The sequence below is a fragment of the Perca flavescens genome, chromosome 1 (genome assembly GCF_004354835.1).
Source record: "Perca flavescens isolate YP-PL-M2 chromosome 1, PFLA_1.0, whole genome shotgun sequence".
Classification (NCBI taxonomy): domain Eukaryota; kingdom Metazoa; phylum Chordata; class Actinopteri; order Perciformes; family Percidae; genus Perca; species Perca flavescens.
In genome coordinates, this window is record NC_041331.1 from 28,060,595 (window position 1) to 28,084,732 (window position 24,138).

Genomic DNA, 24,138 nt, shown 5'->3' on the forward strand with positions numbered 1-24,138 from the left:
CTATATCTCTCCCTTCACTCACTGTGACACCATCTTTATCTCTCTATCAGTGTCAGCTTTGCTATAATATGAAAAATAACCAAGCAAAACGATCACCTGATTGACTCATAATTCATTTATTACCTTCCTGAAATGCACAGCCGCACACACACTCACATGTTTACACAAGGACAGACAACAGTTGTGTTCACTATTGAATAAGCCTGTCAGCAACGCAATGACTTTCACACTCCATTATGTGAGCGTATATATGTTTGTGTGTGTGTGTGTGTGTGTGTGTGTGTGTGTGTGTGTGTGTGTGTGTGTGTGTGTGTGTGTGTGAGAGAGAGAGAGAGAGAGTATGTGTTTCAGAGACAAAGAGAAAGAGAGAAAGAAAAGCATGGCTAAAAACTTCTTGTTGTTGCATTCATTGCAAAGAAAAGCATACCTTCATAGACTGCCTTGAACCCCGCTGAGCCAATTGTATCATCTGACTGCAGGTGGAGCCACATTTGATTGGACAGGCTAACGATGAGGTCAGGGACACTGGAACCGGTAAGTCTAAACACACACATCCACACAAATACATGCACATTAACACAAACTTTTAATAAGCATTACTGGTTTATCATTTTCTACTTTTGACTTAAAAGAGACTTTAATTATTTACAAATCTAAAATGACATAATGGTTAAATGGACTAATCTATGATTGGTGTATATCATTGCATGCACACTGTAAAAGAAAATCCACATTCCTTGTTTTTCCATGTAGTTGATTGAATGATTGATTGATTGATTGATTGATTTTGTTTGACCACTTAAAAATAAAATATGAAACAGTACTCTGTGTCATACATTAAAGTACATAAATAGTCAGGAATGACACAATAAAGCCCAAAGACTTATTTCCATTGTGGTCCCTAGTTGAGTGTACAACAATTACACCAAAACATTGTAAGTTGATAAAGCAATCCAATATATATAGTGTGTACTTGCACAACAGCATCCATGTGTCTCCAATTTCCCCCATTAACTTGTTCTATACTGTTGCATGACAATATTACTATATTATAGGCCAGAACACATAAGTGGTGCTTACACATAGAGTACCCTCCGAGTGTCTCCTATCTTCCCTCCATCTCCTACAGTTAGTGTGTCATATCCTCTTTCCAGGTCAAACTCTTCAAATGACAGCTTTATCACCTAAAAAACAAAATGAGAAAAAAACTGTTATGAACACAGATGATGAGGAAATGTGAGAATACAGACAAATTCAAAAAGAAACAAAAAAACAGTGAGGGATTTATTATCAATTCATGCAGGGATGGTGTCGTGCTTTCTGTCTCCCCACAAAATCCAGCAATAGAAAATAATTATTATATTGCTGGAGAAATGTGAAAGCCTAGTATTGAAATGGGCGTTTTGTTTTGCAAACTACTGCCTCTTGAGCAATGAAAGTGCTACATTATGCTAGAGGCTGCATGTTAATAACAATAAATTAATAGTAGCATTTTGTAAACAAAAAAATATATTTTTTGTAAATACTGGAAGCCTCTGCCAACCTTATGACAACTGTAATTAAGTCTGACTTCATGCCATTAAGTCATATTAAATTACAGCAAAGAGGAAAATCTTTTTAGAGCAAAAATACGAAGCATGCTTCTATTATGCCATCCCTTTAGTTTTTTATTTCTTCACAATTACCTTCATGAGTAAAACAATGCTGCAATAACATAGTCTCTATCGTACTATATTTTTCAATAGGTTGTTAAATGTGCATTTGCAAAATCAACATAAAAAAATGTATTTAAAACTGATGAAACTGATAGCATCATCAAACGGAGGAATTCTGGGGGACCCCTGATGTGCCAGAATGTGAATTAAATCATGCAATGGGGAAATCACACAACATATCTCTGTTTATTTAAAGTACAAAGAAAACAATTAGTTGAAAGAGCTAAAACGTTGATGGAGGATGGAGCCATGTTTTATTTGTAGCAGGAGGCATTAAATGTGGAAGGAAATATTTTGTTCTGAAACGTGTGAGTACTAAGGATAAAACCAGCCTGAGAGAGAGACAACCAGTGTCTCTGTGTTATTTAAACCTATAGACCTTTTTCACAGCAGCCATTTTGACATGTCATAGTAGGAAAATCACAGGTGTATTCCAAACCATTAATGATGGCTGCATTCCACTTAGGAGAGGTCCTGGTATTGTGCATGCTGACTCACTGAAATAGCTTCCTGGGACACTTGATGGAATTGAGCTATCGTTAAGGTTATCAATTTCAGCTGTGCTTTTTCTACTATGACATGTCAAAATGTCTGCTGTGAAAAAGTTCCATAGTGTGCAACTATTTTTTAAATAATGAACATCCGTTACATTCAAGCCATTGCCAAATAAGTTGATACAAAGCCAATAAAGCCTATCAGCTCCACAAAACTCTCTCTGTATTTCTCAGTATGGCTTATTATGTTTAGAAAATGGTGCCGGCAACTTTTGCGCACAGAAGCTTGAGTAATGCCTTTTAGGTCACCGCTGAGAAGGAACAGCAGCAACGGTCAGCTTTGGAGACAAAGAGGACATAAAAAATACAAGATAACTACCTCTTCTGAAGAGTCCATCATGTTTTTTAATCTACCGTTTCCTCCTTGAGCTACTAGCAACTAGTTGGGGAGGGGTGGAGGTGGTGCGTGACCACCAAAGGCTTGCATCATGTGGGGTGGTGCGTGACCACCAAATTCTTGCGTCATGTGGACAGTGTTGTTGTCATTACTTAGAATTCCTCATGGGGGCGACAGAAACTACACACTATAGCTTTAATTAAAGCTGCTATGCCAAAGGTTGGTACAACAATTCATTTGACAGTGACATATTGGTATTTCAATATAATCCATCTTTAATGAATGGGAGCTCAGAGAAATAACAAAACTCTGAAACTAAAAGCTCCCTTGCTTTTATTTAGCAGCATTCTCCTTTACATTCATAGTTACACAAATCACTTCTGGGAGCTAAGCACGCTGCACACTGCAAACACACCCTTCTGCTGTTGAACACTGAGAAATTAGGTGTTTAATGCCTTACTTGCAGGCACGTACGTGGCTATAGTTGCATGCGTACAGCACTGGATCATCAATCTACTTTGCGCTCTAAAATGCCGTAATACTGGTTTTCTATTATTTGCTGCTTGTCCATTATTTATTAGCTGTAGATCATTTCCCTGACAGAATGGGAGATGGCAGAATTCAGCTGTTTTCAGAAAACCTCTAAGAGAAAAGCTGGTCTCAATCAGGGAGTTTCTGGTGTATTAGAGGACTAATTTAAAACAATGAACATGTGATGTTGGTTTAGAATCCATCACATGGCAAATCGCACTACAGTGAAGAAAAACCTTACTGTAGGGGATAAGGATGTAAAAAACATTTCAACATGCAGAATCAGCTATGCATAGCTAGGCCTTGAACCGGGCTTTGTCGAAATAAAAATGGCTAGCAAATGTTCAAATAATGAAAAAGGATATGGAACCATCTGAGGGATTAACTGAGATCATGAGAAGAATGCTAAAGAAGCCACGAATAACTGTATAAATCTGTATTCATACATGTCTGAAAGCATCCATGCACATGCACTCACATACAGACACACACACACACACACACACACACACACACACACAAAGTCTAAAACAGTGCAAACTGATATGCAAACAAGCTAATATTTAAGAGAAAAAATACATGTTTATTTTTTACATCAGAAAATTACATTCAAGATGCAGCTGAATAAATATAAGACTCATACTCGTAGAAAGCATTTTACTATATTATTATACACTGAATGTTGCAGCCTCTGGCAATGTTAAGTCTTTCCAAAATGGCTAGAAATAATGGGAGAAAGATGCAAAACAACACTGTGAGGTATTAACTCCTGGCTAACAACAAATCACTGGCCGCATTAATAAACCACTGTACTTTATTTGTTGATGTGTTTCTGTTTTATATTTTCACCTCTATCTGAAGGTTCACAAGAACACATTTGTTTCTGTCAATTTTAAAAGATGCATCATCCCTGTCAAAATCTTCAGATACAATATTTAATCCATTAACAGTTGTGCTGATCACGTCAACTGGTATTAAGGGGGATACAGAAACCATTTCTTGGTTGTCAAACATCATTCAAACTATTAGTTTAATAACTACTTTAACAGACTGCCAATAGGTTGCTACATACTGTATGCACAGAAACACACATTCACAGGCATACACAAATTCAGTTAAGTCAAGCTGAAATAAACGCATGCTTTCTTTCTGCTACAGCCTACACATCTTGTTTTTAAATTACATGTCCTGTGCTTTTTTTCTGAAACAAATCAGTACCCAAAAGGGGAAGCTTATAAAGCTGTACTGCTAATGTCAGTTTGTTGGCTATAGCTAATTAGCTAGTCAGCTGTAGCACACTAAAAGGCTAAAAAAAACTGCAAATGGTGTGGTCCTTATTCCTTAATACCACTGCTAACACAAAATTGTCCATTCTTGGTTTGTACACTACAGTCACCAGCACATGTTGATAGTTCTAATGTTGCATCTCTGTTGGCCCATCTCATAACTGCAAAGACGGATGACTATTTGCAATTTTAATTGGCCTTTCAATCAAGGCACATGAAACATAAAAATGAAACCAAGGACAATAAAAGATTGCAGGCTGTATCTGTGTTTGTGTGGGAGGAGTGAAGGTTGTTGTTAAGATTGTTATCATAAAAAAGGGAGTGAAGCAGAACATAGTTAGAAACAGACTATGTGCACATCCATGCATGTTTTTGCACCTGTAAGTGTGTGTATGTGTATAGGAGGTGGTTTTCAGGTGCATCTGTCTTTACAGCTGAAGTAGAATCATGTTTTGGCATGCCTGTTTCACTGTATGTGTGAGCGCAGTTTGGCTATGTTTCTGTGCCTATATGTTACGGTGGCCGACAGGGGCAAACGCCCTGCAACTTCAGAAAACACATGCAAATAGACAAAACACAAGCAAATTAAGAAAACAACTTCATTAATTTGACAACACATGTGCAGCATTCAGCAAACGCGCTGCATATACACACAACACAACCAAATATACAAACGCGCTGCAATTAAAAAACGATGCAAAAAGAAAAGCAAACCCCGAAAAAAGAAGCAATGCAAAAAGAAAAACAACTTCATTAATTTGACAACACATGCGCAGCATTCAGCAAACGCGATGCAAATACACACAACACAACCAAATACATAAATGCGATGCGAATAAAAAACGATGCAAAAAGAAAAGCACACAAACCCCGAAAACAAATGCGAAAAAAAAACGCTGCATCCAGATTCCACAACGGAAGTTCTCCAGACCTCTAGAGGGAGCAGCTAAGGGGAACAGCTGGATTTATGACCCCTTTTCTGCCTTTTTATTAGAGTCGGGTATGGCTGCATATTAAAAAGAGAACTCCTGTCTCATGCCCTTATTAATAACATAATATAAGATATTAGTAATATACAGTCTCTGCTCCCGTCTCAGCCGGGAGGCTGGTGCCGTGCTCGAGCTTTGACTTTTCAAAATAAAAGCTTGCGTTTGGTTGGCTCGTCTTCCTTTGGTGTTTTGGATGTTTTTGAACTAAACAGTACGGCAATCGCATGTGTTGTCAAATTAATGAAGTTGTTTTTCTTTTTGCTTTGTTTCTTTTTTCAGGGTTTGCTTTTCTTTTTGCATTGTTTTTTAATTGCAGCGCGTTTGTATATTTGGTTGTGTTGTGTGTATATGCAGCGCGTTTGCTGAATGCTGCACATGTGTTGTCAAATTAATGTAGTTGTTTTCTTAATTTGCTTGTGTTTTGTCTATTTGCATGTGTTTTCTGAAGTTGCAGGGCGTTTGCCCCTGTCGGCCACCGTATGTTGCCTTCTTTATTTATAAGTGTGCGTATGTGTGTGGGTCTAGACAGTCAAGGCAGATTACATAGTAGCAGCAGACTTAAAGGAAGGAACTGAAGCGTTATCACACTAAGGTCATTAGCAAGAAGCTCAGTGCTGTTCAATAGATCCAAATGGGCCCATTTAAAAAGACATTAGGAGCAGCCTGCAACCCCAAACTACATTCGATTAGTGTCTTTATTTCCTAAAGCAAAGAAAGAAACTAAGAAAGAAAGGAAGAAAAGAATCAACCACAAAAGAAAGAAAACAGGACATAAAGTGTAATCTAGGCCTTCAACTAAATCAAACAGTGTTGACAGTACACACAATTTGCCTTCAGTTTGATGACTACAGCTCTGTATATTTTCTTTTGATTCCATCACATTAATGAGTTCCTGCAGTACTTATTAGTATTTCAGGAGAGAGTTTCTCATGTTCAAATTTAGACGGTACAGGAAAAGGCAGTGTTTCTGTTAAAAGGTGGTTGTTCTTTGAAGGGATAAGTGAAGCGTTATCACTTTGAGGTCATTAGCAAGCAGCTGAGCAGCTAAGAGCAGCTCAATAGGCCATTTAAACATTGTTAAGAAAACTGTGCCACCCAAACCTACAGTGAAATACCTTCAGTCAGTCAGCCAGTAAAGTTGTAGTGCTGTGAATTTTAGGGTCTCCTCAGGGCATGATCACAGCCTGGGGAGAAACTTATAGTAAACCTTCTCCTACTCTGATCCTAAATTCACAGAGGATATGTGTTCCCCACTCAACTCAAACAATCTAAGACATACTTTTGCTGGTCAGTGTCAGTCAACCGAGCCTTATAAACATGTCACACAGTGCACACTGTACCCAATCATTTTATCTTTAGCAGAACGATAATGGGACTAAATGCCTACCCTGAGATGCCCCTTCCTTTGCCCCAGAAAAAAGAAATTGAAAAACTATACTATGCCTGCCGATCTTGCCCTCGCTGTTGTGACCTTACGTCAAAGTAGTGCAAGAGAACACACAGGCGTAATTGGGGTGGACTAGTTCTTGAATTCCCTCGTTGAGGCTGGAGCAGTGCTGAGTCACTGCTTAGCAGAAAAAGTGGGAAGAAATCACATAAATATAAATCCATAAACCGATCTACATGCATCTATCTCTCTATCTATCTATCTATCCATATCTCTATCTATCTATCTATCTATCTATCTATCTATCTATCTATCTATCTAAATCAAGTTAAAAAAAATGAATGGTGGAATTTCATTTCTATGTCACTACAGCCTCAGATACAGACAGGCTGGTAAAGGTTCATCGTTCTGCTCGAGAGCACTTCAGCAGGTCAGATGCTTCTCTGCATGGTTATTTACACTTGTGTCCTCTGGTCAGAGGGTATCCTACCTACCATACTTACTATGCTGTCGTGCAGCCCTAGGTTTCCTTAAAAACAAGATTTGATTTGGGCCCTGTTAAAATGTCAACACTGCAAACGTCTAATGAATTACGTTCAGTCAGCCATTTCAACTACAGAATAAGCTGAGGTGACCCCTGCCAAGGGTAGTGCACATGGGTATAGGTTTCATTTCAGTCTTGGTGGCAGTAACGCCAGCCTCCTTATTATTATTGCACCCAACAAACCTACAACAAACAGCCTATTTTCCTCACATCACACAATCATTTCTGACAGAACACAAACCACTCAATATTTTCACGCTGGATTTGATCAACCTCTCAACTAACCCACTGTAAATGTAGCAATTATTCAAAAAAGGAAATTTCTCTTGAATAAAGTTAAGGCATTTACCTACAGTAGTACAGCTTTTGAAGACATGACAGAATATTGTGTTTGCATATTATTTTCTAACAAAATAGCACATTTACAGTTTGACTCACTTATATTAAAAGCTGGCAGTGATGGTGTGTGGTTGTGTGTGTGTGTGTGTGTGTGTGTATGCGCGCGCATGCGCGTGTAGGACGAATACAATCCATTCACAGTAGAGGCCCAAACTATATATATAATATTTTGAAGCTAGACTGCACGTTACGAGTTGGCACCACCAACTGACATGAGAGGTAACATAATTTAAACTATTCAAATTATAGACCTGGATGGTCAAACACTGAGGACGCTAGACACTTTGATTCCTTTTGTCACTTCCTCAATGTCCACATTGGTAGACCCCAACTAATAATACCACAATGTCAGTGCTATACAGGGTCTTAACAGGGATGGGTTCAGGGTTGACAAACTCAATTCTGCTGCAGGCCCAGTGGGAGTAAGGCGTAAGTGAGGTGTTTTTTTTTTTTACATAAATAGTGTGCCCACTGAAGCTTTAATGCATTTCTACCCTGAGTCAAAAATAAACTGTCGAGAAAAAGTTTAAACTATGTACTGAGGTGACCCCTTGTCAGAAGTAGTACAGAGAGGGAACAGCTGTCCTGAAAGCAGAGTTTAAGATAATTCCTTTGCTGAGATTATGTAACTATGTTAAGTCATTGGTGAGCTGCCACAATGGCAGTTTGGGGCCTTTTTTCAATAGATTACTTTTAGCCTTTCAGCCAAATAAGTATAGAATAACCTGAAACCCTGCTTGAGGACACCATCCACAGCACACCCTTCATGCCTGGGAAAGTTTTTTTCAAAAATGTAATCAGTTACAGAAAACAAACTGCCTGTAATAAATTATTTTTGCAATTACATTAATTTTCTTTTTTTTGTTGCATTCTAGACTTCATTCCTTTAGAGCATTTAATTGACAATCTAATCAGAATATTAGATGCACTTTTCTGCTCATTGCAGCTCAAGAAAGCATTATAAATCATCTTTACAGTGCACTGCATTTTGCTACTACAGTGAATGTCACGATGAATACACATCGTGCAGCTGGGCAACGAGGGACAAACACAGCAGCAGGATGCAGATCAGGCCACTGCTTGTGGTTTCTTATCTAAATTCAATTCATTTACATCAGCAGTGTAGAGCCTCTACAACACAGTTGACCAGCACACAGAGGTAACTGCTGCAGCTGAATGTGCATAGAGGTCCAAGTCCAATGCTACAGCCCTATGCATTCCACTAGGCGAGGCTATTAGCTTGTAGTTTACAGTAGCTGTAAGGCCAGCTCGTTAGCTGATAGACTGTTATTTATTCAGTAATAAAATGTTTCAGAAGTTTTGTCTGTTATACTAATTGTTATGTGGGGGGTTCCCATGGTTTATTGCCAGCCTGAAATAAATAAATTGAGGCTTGAATTTGCTGCTCTGTGTATAAGGGCCTGAAGCATCCATTCATTGCTTTTCTTTATGTGTTTATTGTTTTTCAGGGTCTCAAGGAAAGAGACCTAGACAGCTGGCAGGGCAATCACAGCACTAACAGATAGATATACAATTACCCATTAACAGTCTACCTGACCTGAATGTCTTTGGACTGTATGAGAAAGACATTCAGAATAACTGAATTACCTGAGATCTGGCCATAAGAGACTCATTTCCTCCCGGGTGATGTGTGTAACAAGGTTATTACATCTGCACTGTAATAAAATTGTTTCAATACACAGTATAGGGTGCAGCATTTGTGGTGATAACTACATCTTGGGTTTATATGTCGATGTTATTTAGCCTGGTTATTGTGTAATAGTGTTATATGCTATGACAAGTGAGTTTCCATGTGGGACAAATGAAGTATCCATCAATTTGAAAATAGACTGGCGAGGATGCTAGCCTGTTGGCTGTACCCTGAAAGTACCCAGATGTGCCATGTTTATGTGTTGCAGTCCTGCCCCGAGGTGACTTCTGTTTTAAATGGAAAGAAAGCAAACGGCTGCTGTCTGGTAAACTAACTCCCTTGTTGAGGCATTACAGCACCTTTGAGTGCTTTTGACCTGTTGGCTGGACAGTTTAGGAAAATAAACTATATACTATGTTTAAGCAACAGCTGTGTGACAATTCTGTGAAAAAAATATAAACCGTACTGTGATACAGCAGACAACTACCTGACAGCAGACTGTGGGTTGAGAAATTCCTTTTACAATTTTGGATTTTAGCAGATGCTTTATTCCATAATGTTTGACATTACAGCTCTAAAATAAATGGTAACACTTTTTAATAACCATTACTAATAAATGGTGAATTGATAATTAATTTAACTTAATTAATAGTTAATAGTTATGTTACTGTAAACAATATAAAGATAATTAATCGTGTTTACCAATTGCTATAATTTATGTTATTTGAATAGTTCATGTTGCACGCATAACATTTTATATATTATAATGTGTTAATGATAACCAAATGATTTGTAAACCTTGAAGAAATTATTTGTAAACCGCCAGTAAAGATTATTTGGTTGGCTATTATAAAGCTGCAACTGATAATTATGAAACCTTGTTAATGGTTAATAAATACTTTGTTAAAGTGCCCATATTATGAAAAAAATCACTTTTTCTAAGATTTGGGGTGTTATTTTGTGTCTCTGGTGCTTCCACACGCATACAAACTTGGAAAAAAAAAACATCCATGCTGTTTTGAGTGAGATACGGGTTTCTGAATGTATGTTGCCTTCAGTCTTGGGGGGGCGGGGGGGGTTGGTCAAAATCGGCAGGGCCGTCTACATCATCGGCTGAAACATTTGGTGTGTGCTAACCACTTTAGCTAATACCACATCAGCTAGCTGTTTCTCAAACTTTGGTCAGTACAAGGCAGGAATAGCCGGGAGACTTCTTCTAAACAAGGGTGCACTTCCAACTTTGCGTGGAATACCTGCAGACGAGGGACATGTAAGTAGTTCTATACAATTTCTTTTGTAGATTAGGGCTAACCGCTAGCAGTGCTAACTTCTAGCTAGTAGTCCTTACCTAGTTACTGTGCATGTGTGACTCCCAACAAAGATGGGATACAAGTGAGATGTCTCACTCTGTAGCTAAAACAGAGAGCTCAACACACAGGGTGAAAAAAAGGGGCTGCAGTACAACAAAAAGATAGTGTTTTTTGAAAATTAAACCATGTAAACCTATTCTGGTACAACCTCAAAATACAATTATGAACACTTTAAGCATCTAAAAACATAATAGCTATTATCAGTGAACAGATAGATAATTAATCAATGCTTATTAATCAATAATTAATTATTATAAGCATTAGTTGCAACTTTAAAGTAGCCATCCAAAATAAGGTTTATAAATGGTTTACAAAACAATTATTAACAATTGATAAAGTATTGTTCTATTTACATTTATAAACTAATTATTTTATATTCCACTAAACTAACGATAGAATAACATAAATTATAGCATTGATATGCTAATAATTGGTAAACATTATAAATCATCATGCCATTGTTTGTTGACAGTAAAATAACAATTAAGTGAAGTTCAATAAGCTATCAATTTACTATTCATTAATGATAGTTATTATAACTTTAATTTATGTATTACCACCATTACAAGAGGCCAGTGGACAAAACAGTGTGACCTTGGAGCATTCATGCATTACCGTGGAGAGCCTCCTTTGGTAGAGAGGTGTAGGTTCAGAGCTGAGAGCCAAAGACAGAGCTAATACAGTGAATTATGGTCAGTCAAATTACAGTCAAAAGCCACAAAAATTCCTGAATTGAGATAATGTGCTAATTAGGTAGCTACTGGTGAATGTCTTTCCATTACCACTGACACTGATGGTTATTTACACTGCACTTTACGGATGCAAGTCTATGTGATCAACGTCCACACTGAGCTACGGCCTGTATGCTGTATAATTTGTAGTGATTCAGAAATTGTATGTGGCAGCAATAAAGTCCTACCATAACAACAATATACAGTGTAAGAGCAAATATACAGAAGGCTGGAGCCTATCTTAAGCTTACAGTAACACTAAGTAACACTTCAAAAGTTCAAAGGACACATTCAGTTGACAAGTTCCTATAACATTGAACCCCCACCGGTAAGTCAACTTATTTGCAAGAAAAAATTAAGTTAAAATGATGACCCATAACAGTTTTCAGACTGACCTCCGAGTTCACCTAAACTTACTGTAGTAGTGTGCACAGTTGCCCTGTCCACTGAGGAATAATTAGCAACATTGCTGATGCACTCATTCTTATGTAGTTTGACCTCCAAATGGTGGACATTAATCTTGAAAAACGGTTGGCTTATTTACAACATGAACATTTAAATGCCTGCGCTGCCCACTGATGCTCCAAAACAAACGTTACAGGCAACAGAAGCATCGCTGCATGTGAAGCTAGTTAACATTACACTTGACAGCAGGTAACGTTAGCCTACCATTAGCTAGTAGCTGGATTAAACCTACATCCATGGATTAAATACGTGTGACTGTATTTCACTGTAGAGGATTCCAACACAGGGACGTAACAGTCTGCAGCTGCCGTTGTCGGAAAAAAACAACACAGACGGTGCGTTCACTTGAAATTGGTAGCCTAAGCCTCGTGCTATATTAATAAAGTTATTGTAAAATACACTGTTTTCCATCTGGTGGTTGTTTTTGTCATTTAACAACAATTTACTGGAGAAAAAGGGTATTGTTATAAGTTATACTTATTACTTTATTAATCAATCATTTATTTTTTTACCATATGGCCTTAGTAATAAACAAGCCGTCCTTTAATGTCACTGACAGTCGTTTGGTGCTCCTTTGTTTTTGTTTTGTTTTACTTTTTTATCAGATCAGGCACTGTTTAGGCACAGCCGCCGTTTTTAAAGTATAATTTTAGCACCGGTATCAGAAAAAAAACAAATGATACTCAACCCTACTAATAAGCCATTGTTTTCCTTTAACTTCATTTTATGAATACCAAACTTAAGCTAAACTTAAAACTTAACCTTGTTTTTACACTCATACCATTATGATAATGCACTGAATATTGGCTATTATGATTTAATCTATCCAGCTTAAGCAATTGTGCAGACATGTTGCAAAACAATGCACTGTTGTAAAATGAGACTGTATTCAATTTTATCATCCACTCAATTTTTGTATCAAGTAAAATTTAACAGAATCTGATAGAATCTCACAGAATGTGTCCTGCCAACACTACAGTGATGATGATGATCCATGCATGAAAATGATCCAACATTCAATACCATAATAACACACTCCCACACACACACACACTAATATGTATTCATTAGGAAAAAGACAGCAATGATTAGAAGCCTAATGGGCGTGTGTGACGAAGCGGTTAAGGGTGTATGTGTGTGAGCAGTCAGGCATGGTTCAGACTTGAACGAAATAATTATCTGTTTCATACTGATGAATCACATGACTGACAGACTCACAATAACACATACACACACACACACACACACACACACACACACACACACACACACACACACACACACACACACACACAGCTAAGTGCTTCTTCTTTTTTCTTCACTACTACCTGAAAGTTGACAGTTTACCCTACAACATATTTTTTACAACCTCTGGCAGTTAGCAATTAAGTTGGCAGACAGAAAACACACAGTCAATATTCATAAAATCAAACACAACCAGGTGCCTGTTCACAAACTAACACAAATAATAACAGGCATCCACAAATAAAAGCGCACTCGCGGCATTTTGCCGACAGACTGTCAGACCATTACAAACTATATTGATTGTGCTGCTTTTATTCAGAAAGTAACAGAATGACAACAGACACACAAACAGCCAGCATTACTTATTGGCTACTGGAACTTGTGTAGGTAAACCTACACAAAGAAAGGACAAAAAGACACATATTTCGATAAAAACACTCATCTTTGTCTCAATTTTGTCTAACATGTTATTGATGAAAGAAGTCATCTGGAATAATAGTCAGTCAGAGGCTGAGCGAGGGAGAAAGGGAATGAAGGAGAAGAAGAGGAGAGGAGACAAAGAGTCTGAAATGGAATCTAAAAAAAATAAAGGTCTACAGAAAGATGACTGTTATTCATCTTAATTTTATGCTTATTTACTCTGTCTAAATATCTTGTTCACTCCCTGAATCTCTTTGCACTTTCTTTCTAACCAACCACAAAAAGCACATATAAACATCTTTTTATTTCTGGGGAACTTACACATATGATTCTAAGTGGTGTGTATAAGCATCTGTCTCATTGCCTGTTTATACAAATTCAATCTTGTTTTTTACTTAAGGACGATGTGCTGCTTGTAAACAAGGTTAACAAAAAACAAGTAAAGGGCCTTTAAGCAAGGTGTCCGCACAAGGAGATGATTGCCAAGAGAAAACAAAGAACTAGCCGATCATACTAAAAAGACTTCAACAATTGAGGCTCAGTTGAGGTCATTGAGATAGAAATGCTAATAAATAATAATATAATAATAATAATACAAATTAAAGCTGCAAGCAGCGTTGGACGGGACCTTGCGCCTCTGCGCGCGTCGGGGTTACTGGCGGACCAATGACAAAAGAACTCTCTGCTGAGTTCAATGACACCTCACACAAGACTCTACCTTAAACGGTTCAAATGTTATGAAAGGGGGCGTGGCCTGAATGTGGCCTGAATGTGCGTGGTTAAAGCATAGGGGCGGCTCAGTATCACATGTAGACCACACATTATAAGTTTCATGTAAATCGGATGATGTTTGTCATGTAAGACTGATTTCCTGTTGCCAGTGGGGGGCGCTATAACCAAAAGTCAATTTTGGCCTATCAATGTCCTCAGCCCTGGACCCTTGTCAATCGTGAGAAATTTCGGCCAAATTGGACAATGTACACTAAAACGTCTTCGTTCATCGATAAATGCTCAAAATGGCCACCACGCCACGCCCACATCGTTGTTCGAAAAGTTTTTCTTTTAATAAATTTCATCGTTAAGGTCTTTAGATGACACAGACCAAATTTGAAGTCGATCTGATGAAATCTCTAGGAGGAGTTTGTTAAAGTATAGCACCTTGACTTTTAGGCCTACTTCCTGTTGCCACTAGGGGGCGCTATGACTTTGAGTAAATATCGGCCTCAGGGTTGGACACTTATGAAAAGGTTTTGAGCCAAGTGGACAATGTACACTCAAGTTACACCCACTTCCTGTTTCGATCGCGAAGGGCACAAAATGGCCGCCCCGCCATGGCCATGCCCTATGATGAAAAGTTTTTCTTTTAATAACTTTTCATCTCTTTCGTCTTAAGATGGCACAGACCAAATTTGAAGTTGATCGGATGAAATCTCTAGGAGGAGTTTGTTAAAGTACAACACATGGAAATGGCCAAAATCACACTAATTTCGAACTTTCAATTCAAAATGGCAGACTTCCTGTTGGGTTTAGGGTATGGCTCCAATGACGTTTTTTGTACGTCTTGACATGCTACATATGTGTACCAAGTTTCGTTAGTCTACGTTAAACGTACTACTGCCATGTGCAAGAATTGTACTTGAAGCGCACCTTCACGCAACTCAATTATCATATTGCATCATGCCACGCTGGATTACTGTACCTACTACTGTAAGTGGAGGAAAAAGGAGGATTACACATTATGCAATATGTTTTTAAAAAGGGGAAACTATGAAAGCAAAACAATTGTTCAACATACGTAGCCTATATATATATATATATATATATATATATATATATATATATATATATATATATATATATATATATATATATATATATTGTATACAGTGCACTGATGCCTTAGTATAGTAGATGGATTGGACTTCATTTTATTCAATGCATCATTAATTTAGATTCTATTCTATTCTACTCAAGTCTCTATAACTGTCTTTATGCTCTTGTTTGCCTCTGTCTTTGTCTCTCCCTCTGTGTATGTAGATAGTGACATTCTGCAAATGCCAGCAGCTGTAGTAGCTGATAATCTGTCATTATAGCAAATTCTTAAAGTGCTCTCAAACCTCAAGCGTTTTAAACACATACACACACACACACACACACACACACACACACACACACACACACACACACACACACACACACACACACGCACGCACACACACACACACAGTACATAGAACAGATAAAAGACATTCCATCTGACATAAACTAAGGCTATGTGAATCTATTATACTCTATTGTATTGGATTTTATTTTAAACCCCAAGCAACACACACACACACACACACACACACACACACACACACACACACACACACACACACGCATGACACAGGAATGACTTAATCTGACACCAAGCACAATCACCAATAATATGTGGCACATTTGTCATGATGAAACTTTTACAGCCTTTTGCAGCCATGTCAAATATTTCAGTTTACCTATGGCTCTGATTCTTGTTAGACGCTTAAAAATAGGTGCTGGTGAATAGGTACATCTTTGCAATGGCTGTAAAGATGATGTCCCTTCCAAACAAATGTCTTAAGACGCATAACAGTCAAGTCTACCAGATGCTTGTTTGAAAAAAAAAATCTCAAAGTGAAAAATGCTTTCTCAAAATACAGAGATAAAGACATTAGAGTCTCATGGATATGTGAATGAGCTTAATCTACACAGACATACCTTAACACTTGGGTGAAACTTTGTCATAGCTTTATGTTGCCATTTCTCTCTTTTAAGGTCAGAGAGACACAGAGGTGAGAACAAAACGCCCATTTATCTCTCCCCCTTTTCTCACTCTCTCTACTCAATTTTATCTCACCATTTCTCCATCCTACCCCCTCGGAGGCTCAGAGGTGAGTAGACTCCATTTCCATCCATCTTTAGAGAAAACTTCAATGCCACATGTCAAATACCTGCTTGGACATTCAGTCTTTTTTCCTTTTTCCTTTTCTTGGCGCTCGCATTTTAATAGTGAAGTAGCTAGCTGAACAATCAGCCCAACATTTCTCCTCTATATTTTCCCTCTCTCTTTTTCTCTGTATTTTTCAATGAGCTCGGTGCCATCTTGCTTTTTTTTGAATTTCCATCTCTCTACTCTCACCGTCTTCAAAACTTCACATTTTAGACAAATCTATGTAAAAGAAGGAAAGAAGATGAGAGAAGGATAAAGTAGCCAAGAAGAAAGCAGAGTAGATGAGGAAGATATGTGAGAAGAGAGACATAAAGAGTAAGGAGCAGAGATGTTAGGAAGAAATGAAAGGTAAGCAGAGGAAAATAGTGCAGAGCAGAGAGTACAAGAGCTGGGAAAGGGGAGAAGAAGTGAAGTCTGCGATGACAGAAGATAATACCACAAAAGAAACTGCAGATAGAGAGACTTGAGATTTTGTACTGCAGGTATATGAATTATTCATGTCTATACAACAATGACTCAACAACAAAGTTGCCTTCACAAAATTGGGAAGGTGTGGTGACCATGAGCTTAGTAATGGAAACAGAATTCAGTCCAAAAGCAGGAAAACAAAAGAAACCTAATACTACAGCCCTTCGACTTCCTCAACACTGGACCACATAAGACAATATTTGTGTATATTGTGTCATAGTTTCTAGTCTGGCTTACAGCTTTTTTTATGGAAAGTCATCTGTTTTTCACCTCTCCTGACACAATCCACTTAATTTTTGAATCTCTATTTGCCACAGGAAGGCTCTGTATGCATTAATGTAATGTTTCAGGCAACAGTCTTCCGAAAATCTTCAAAAACAATAACATATTCGTAATATTAATCTTCAAAAGAGAGAGTAGATAATGGTCGACAGGTGTCCACTCTCTTGCAGTCAATTATATATATATATATATATATATATAGTACAGGCCAAAGGTTTGGACACACCTTCTCATTCAATGCGTTTCCTTTTTATTTTCATGACTATTTACATTGTAGATTCTCACTGAAGGCATCAAAACTATGAATGAACACATATGGAATTATGTACTTAACAAAAAAGTGTGAAATAACTGAAAACATGTCTTAAATTTTAGATTTTTCAAAGTAGCCACCCTTTGCTTTTTTATTAATAAGGGAAAACATTCCACTAATTAACCCTGACAAAGCACACCTGTGAAGTGAAAACCATTTCAGGTGACTACCTCATGAAGCTCATTGAGAGAACACCAAGGGTTTGCAGAGTTATCAAAAAAAGCAAAGGGTGGCTACTTTGAAGAATCTAAAATAGAAGACATGTTTTCAGTTATTTCACACTTTTTTGTTAAGTACATAATTCCACATGTGTTCATTCATAGTTTTGATGCCTTCAGTGAGAATCTACAATGTAAATAGTCATGAAAATAAAGAAACACATTGAATGAGAAGGTGTGTCCAAACTTTTGGCCTGTACTGTGTATATACACAGTACAGGCCAAAAGTTTGGACACATTACACTATAAATTGCCACTACTGAACATTATTGACCAATTAAATTAAAAAAGTGGAGAACACTTTTTTTTTTTTGTCAGATTATAATGACTTATTTGATCAAAATGCCAATAATGAAAATGAGCTCACCTTCTCAGAGTCCATTGCAGTGATGACCCACACACAGTGTGCGTTGTTCTCATATTGAACAGGGTAGTTAGGAGAAGTTATGACCCCTTTGGGCCCCCTTAGATTGCTGCCACAGGTACGAGCTACAGAGGAAAAAAGCAAAAGAGAGAGACAGAATGACAGAGGTTTTAAAAAAGATGAATGTGGTAGTTAAAATGACGCTCTCAGATTGCAAATGGCCTCTTACCCTTACAAAGAGAAATAACAGCGAGAGGGTGTGGTAGTGACACACACACACACACACACACACACACACACACACACACACACACACACAAAAGTTATCTCATTGTCATATGTGTGGTTGAACATATGTTAAATGATCAATGCAACTTAGGAAATCAAAAACTTTTAAAATGTCCTGCATCCCTTGTCCATGTCTTCCTTGCACAGTGTTTCACTGCTTGAGAGATTAAACTGATTACTCATTTTACTTCTACTTAGCCACTTTGATACGGTCTAATTGATCAACAATTTTGATAAACTCGCAAGTTATTCTTCACTTTACTAATATTTTTACAGATCATCAGTAAACACTGATGTGAAACCTTTAACTGGTCATTCATCAGTCAAAGATGAAACACTTCTCTCTACGAGTAGCCTATCACAAAGTGTGTCTGCATTATTAATTGTGGTTTTTCCATAATTGTGTTCATCATTAGCCTAGAAATAAAAAAACTAAGAAAAATAAAGAACAGCAAATAGAATGAAGTTGAATATCACAGTTGCCTCTAAAATCAGTAGGTTTCTCAGAAGAATGTTCCAATAATACACAACACATTACTTTATATTCATATATTTTGATCATGCACAACAAAACAAAACATGCAAGAATTAAATCACCCTTTCAATACCATGGACATAGTGCCATTCGGCAAGCCCTGCCAAAACACTTATTTATGAACTTCAATAGTCAATATAAAAATAATCTCAAAATTAAATAGCACAACGTGGTGTCAACATGCACAGCATGTCTGACTACATTTTTAGAGCAAATCATCCAATTGCTGTTAGGATATTTTACTATGTAATAACATACTGTCTAACAATATAACTTACCTACTTTTTAGAAATGGATATGTATCAGGTAAAGATAGGTATTTATTTCAAAACATTTGACCCCAAACTCTGCTGCTAAAACCTTTAGTACCTTTGCTCATGAAGAGCCTGCAGATCCCCATTATCAACAGCATTTTTCATTAATAACCTTCCAAGTGCTCTATTTTATCCATATTGATTTTGTCCTGTGTGATACTCAAGGTAATATTTCTTGCTTCAGTACCTCATAAAGTCGCCAATGTGTTATTGCCTATAGGAGATATTTGGCAAAAAAGTGTATTGTGTCAAAAGTACCCTTAAAAAACAGTAGAAATATTAAATGGCTTACTTGACATTTTCAGTCAGTTTACAGTTAACAAGCACTGTCACTATTGCAGAGGAAGTTTTATCTGATCATATATTTGCCCTTTATCTTTCATAATGCCTTTGCTGGAGGCCATCATTGCCATTAGAGGAAGGGAAGACCAATGGCATAGAGGCAAAAACAATCGAGACAAGAAAGGACATAAGAATTAAACAGATCAATAGTGGGGGGTGACAAGAAAAATGGGTGGAAATAATAAAGTAAAAAAGTTTGCAAATACAGACAGGTTGAGAGACAAAGTGGATAGATGTGAGGGAGAGAGGTTAGAAAGACACAAAGAGAGTATAGAGGGTGACAGATAATGTGAAGAGAAAAGAAATTGAAGGAGGAAGGGCAAGAGGCAGGAGAAGAGACAGAGGCACAGAAAATACCACGAGAGAGAGAGAGAGGGAGAGAAGGAGGACCTCAGATGACTGATCTGCCTGTTAATTAGAAAAGAGAGCTGAAACACACTGTGTTACACCCAGGGACACACACACACACACACACACACACACACACACACACACACACACACACACACACACGGATACACACACACGCACACGGATACACAGAAACACATTCATGGCAATTCATCCCAGAGACCAGCTTCTAATTAACATTAAAGTCTCAGTAGAGAATGAGAGAGGCTCATGTGTTTAAATCCCAGGAGAGTGATCACACCAGATAACACAATACACCAGAGCTACAGTATAGGATTTTTTATCCTTTGCCTGGCTGTTTGTGCGTAACAAACATCATGTGCAGCACTCTCTCTCTTTCTTTTGGTTGCTCTCTCTCTTTCGCTCGTTGTATTTATTCCTCTCCATAATTACATATGTAAATATGAAAAATACCAGGACAGTGTCAACCAGTTTCCAGCTGACACTTAGTTTTGCCATTTTGTCGTACTTAAAATTCACCTTTTGAATTTAGATTTTCCCCTAAAATGTAATCTTCTGTAGTTTCAAAGTAAGAAAAACAAGTTGTTGCACAGTTAGAAAATATCATACATATTTTCTGTATCACTTCATTGAAGGAATATGAAATGTAATGCATACTGAGTGAAATCCAACACCCGTGTATATGTGTTGCTGCACAATTTAAATAAAAACATTCAACTGTAGATGTGTTGTGCATCATTTTAAACACGTTTTTCTAGTTTAGTTCAGAGATTACTCTACGTCTTTTACTAAACACTCACACTCTATTCACTTGTTAACTTTGTCTTTAGTATTAGTGTATAGTTTTTGCTGAAAACAGCTGCCGAGGGCAGGGTGCCGATAGCTACGATTAGACTCAACACAACCACAATATGTAGTTGAGTCAGAAATTCAAAAAAAGGCTAGGAGGCTCCAGTCCACAGAACTAAAAGCTGTATAACAGTATTCTGTGACTTAGGCACAAACATAATTCTTCTAAATGAGATACTATAGATGCATTTGATTCTGTGGCTACAAAGAGGGTATATTAGAAGCCACTTATCCCACAGGCAATTGGCTTGCTCCATTCATGTCATATTGTTTTTCTTAAATTTTATTTTATTACTCTGAGACAGTGTTGTCAGTAATATTTTAATGAACAGCCATATGGACATATTTTTCACTAATGTGGACAGTTCCTTCTATTCTATTGTATTTTACAGTGGTGCTCATGAGTATAGGAACCCATGCTAAAGTTGACTAAAAAGAGGAATAAAAAAATCATCTTTTGGAAATTGATCTTAATGCCTTAATTAAAAATATGAGGACAAATCCAACCTTTAAGGACACCAATTTTCTTTCTGAATGAATAATGTATCGTAAATAAATAAATGTTCTTCCTTAAAATACAGGGGGCATAAGTATACACACCCCTATGTTAAATTCCCATAGAAGCAGGCAGATTTTTATTTTTAAAGGCCAGTTATTTCATGGATCCAGGATACTATGCATCCTGATAAAGTTCCCTTGGACTTTGGAATTAAAATAGCCCTACATCATCACATACCCTTCACCATACCTAGAGATTTTTTTATTTTTATTTTTTTTGGGATCCATGAAATAACTGGCCTTTAAAAATAAAAATCTGCCTGCCTCAATGGGAATTTAACATAGGGGTATACTTATGTCCCCTGTATTTTAAGTAAGATTTACTTATTTACAATACATTATTCATTCACAAAGAAAATTGGTGTTCTTAAAGGTTGGATTTTTCCAAATTTTGTCAATTAAAGAATTAAGATCAATTTACAAAAGATGATTTTTGTATTCCTCTTTTTAGTCAACTTTAGCAGGGGTTCCTATTATACTCATGAACAGCACTGATTAAATCAGAAATATTAGTTATGTTTATGGATTTTTTTCATTTTGATTACAAACTGAAAAGAAATCCTTTAATTTCCGATTTACTGCAACAATAATCTATCTAACAGTCATTGTTCAAGGTGACCCGACTAAACAAAAACATCAACATAAGCTTTGTGAGTTTTGTGGAAATAATATCCATGTCCTTCCATCTCTCTCATTGTCTCACTAAGCCTTCATCTGTCTCTTGACAAGAGTAGAGAGTATCATGAAGTCAGGATGGTTCCTGCAGTCACAGACAGACATGTAGACACAAAACAGGCACACACTTACACTATAATACGATGTGACAGGGACCCTATAGTGTGTGTCTGAGCACAGGGACTGTCTGTCCGTCAAACACACACAGCTCAAGGCAAATACTGCTGCAGCTATGATGTGTGTGTGACATTGTCCTTTGGACACTAGCTGTCAATGTAAGTGTGTGTTGTGTGCACGCGCAGTTGGGGGTGTATGCTGTCTGTCTGTCTTTTTATTGTGGAGCAATAAACCCAACAGGGTATTGTCAGTAAACATGTGGGCAGCGAGAGGCCCTGCATCATTGCTCTGCCACTCACACAGTTATTTATTTAGTCACTCAGCCATTCAGTCAGAAAGTGAATCATAATTTTAACACATCAACAAAAAACAAAATGTAAATCACATTGATATTATTTATTATGGTTCTGTGATAGTATAGCCTCTGCATTAGCAAATACCAGCAAAATAACATACCCAGACTCTTGTTAAAGGAACACGCTGACTTATTGGGACTTTAGTTTATTCGCCATATCCCCCAGAGTTAGATAAGTCCATTCTCATCTCCGTGCGTGTCGTCGTAACTCTATCTGTTGCACCCACCGCTAGCCTTGCTTAGCACAGATCCTGGAGGTAACCGGCTCCATCTAGCCTACTGCTCCCAATAAGTGACAAAATAACGCCAACATGTTCCTATTTACATGTTGTGATTTGTATAGTCACAGCGTGTACAAATAACAAGGTCACATGAGACACAGCCATCTTCTAACCGTATACATACTGGGAACTATTCTCAGAAGGCGAAGCACTGCTACTTCTTCTACTTGGGTGGAGTGATTTGCTTGCAGCAACTGAGCGAGCTCCAGGCGAACTCTCTGCTCCTCACCAAGGGGCTTCTCAGACAGAGTTACGACACGCACCGAGATGAGAAGGGTATGTATGGACTTATCTAACTCTGGGGGATACGGTGAAGCTAAAGTCCCAATAAGTCGGCGTGTTCCTTTAACTTTTTACAGAGGAGCAATAGAAAGCATCCTGACTGGAAACATTACAAACTGGCATGGTATGTGTATAGCCCAGGACAGCACAGGAGGACTATTCAGCGGGTGATTAAAACTGCCTAGAACATCATTGGTTCTAATCTACCAAGCATTAGTGACATTGGTGAGACAAGATACCTGCGCAGAGCCCAAAGGATATTAAAAGACAATACCCAGCAACATTCCAGCAACAGCCTGTTCACCTTGCTGCGTCTGGCAAGCGATACAGAAGTATCTGCTGCTGTACCACCAGACTACAGAACAGCTTCTTTCCTCAGGCTGTGAAACTCCCCAACAAAACCTCATCCTCTGTACTCCACCATTTTTTTTTGTTTTTCTTGTGTAGCATAAAGGGACTACAACTGCATTCCACCGTGCAACCCTGTGTTGTACAATGACAATAACCTTGAACCTTGAAATATAGTTTTTGTCTGACAGAAAATTCACATTAAACGCTTTACAAATGGGTATCGGAATTGCATTAGATTGTCCCAGCCTGTCCTCACCCAGAAAACGACCGTATGGGTCTATTATGAAAGCAGCTTATAATGACGAACAATTACATTTCTTGTTAGGCAGCGACCTCTCGTGGCTGTTGTAATTATCGTGAGAGCAAACAAGGAAGTAAAGTGACAAAGTATAAGAGAGCCACATTCCGCGTAAGGATGCAGATTGGAAAAATGTTTGGGCAGAGATTTAGAAGTTTGGAACCAGACTAAAGTATTGCAGCATTAAAATGGGTATGCAAAATCTCAGCAGTTATACAGTGAATCAGAGACATTTAGCATGAATCAGGGCAAAAGTATGTACTGTATTATGTTATGTATAG

At 37.7% G+C, this 24,138-nt stretch overlaps 1 protein-coding gene across 1 annotated transcript in view; it reads right to left on the reverse strand.

Annotated features, from left to right (window-relative positions):
• Positions 1-24,138, reverse strand: part of LOC114552891 (CUB and sushi domain-containing protein 1) — a 351,480-nt gene that overhangs the window by 161,384 nt on the left and 165,958 nt on the right. The window contains exons 11-13 of the mRNA XM_028574019.1: positions 18,244-18,365; positions 1,081-1,184; positions 428-540 (exon numbers count right to left, since the gene is read on the reverse strand). Of these exons, the coding sequence (XP_028429820.1) occupies positions 428-540; positions 1,081-1,184; positions 18,244-18,365 (339 nt within the window). The remainder of the gene's footprint in view (positions 1-427; positions 541-1,080; positions 1,185-18,243; positions 18,366-24,138) is intronic.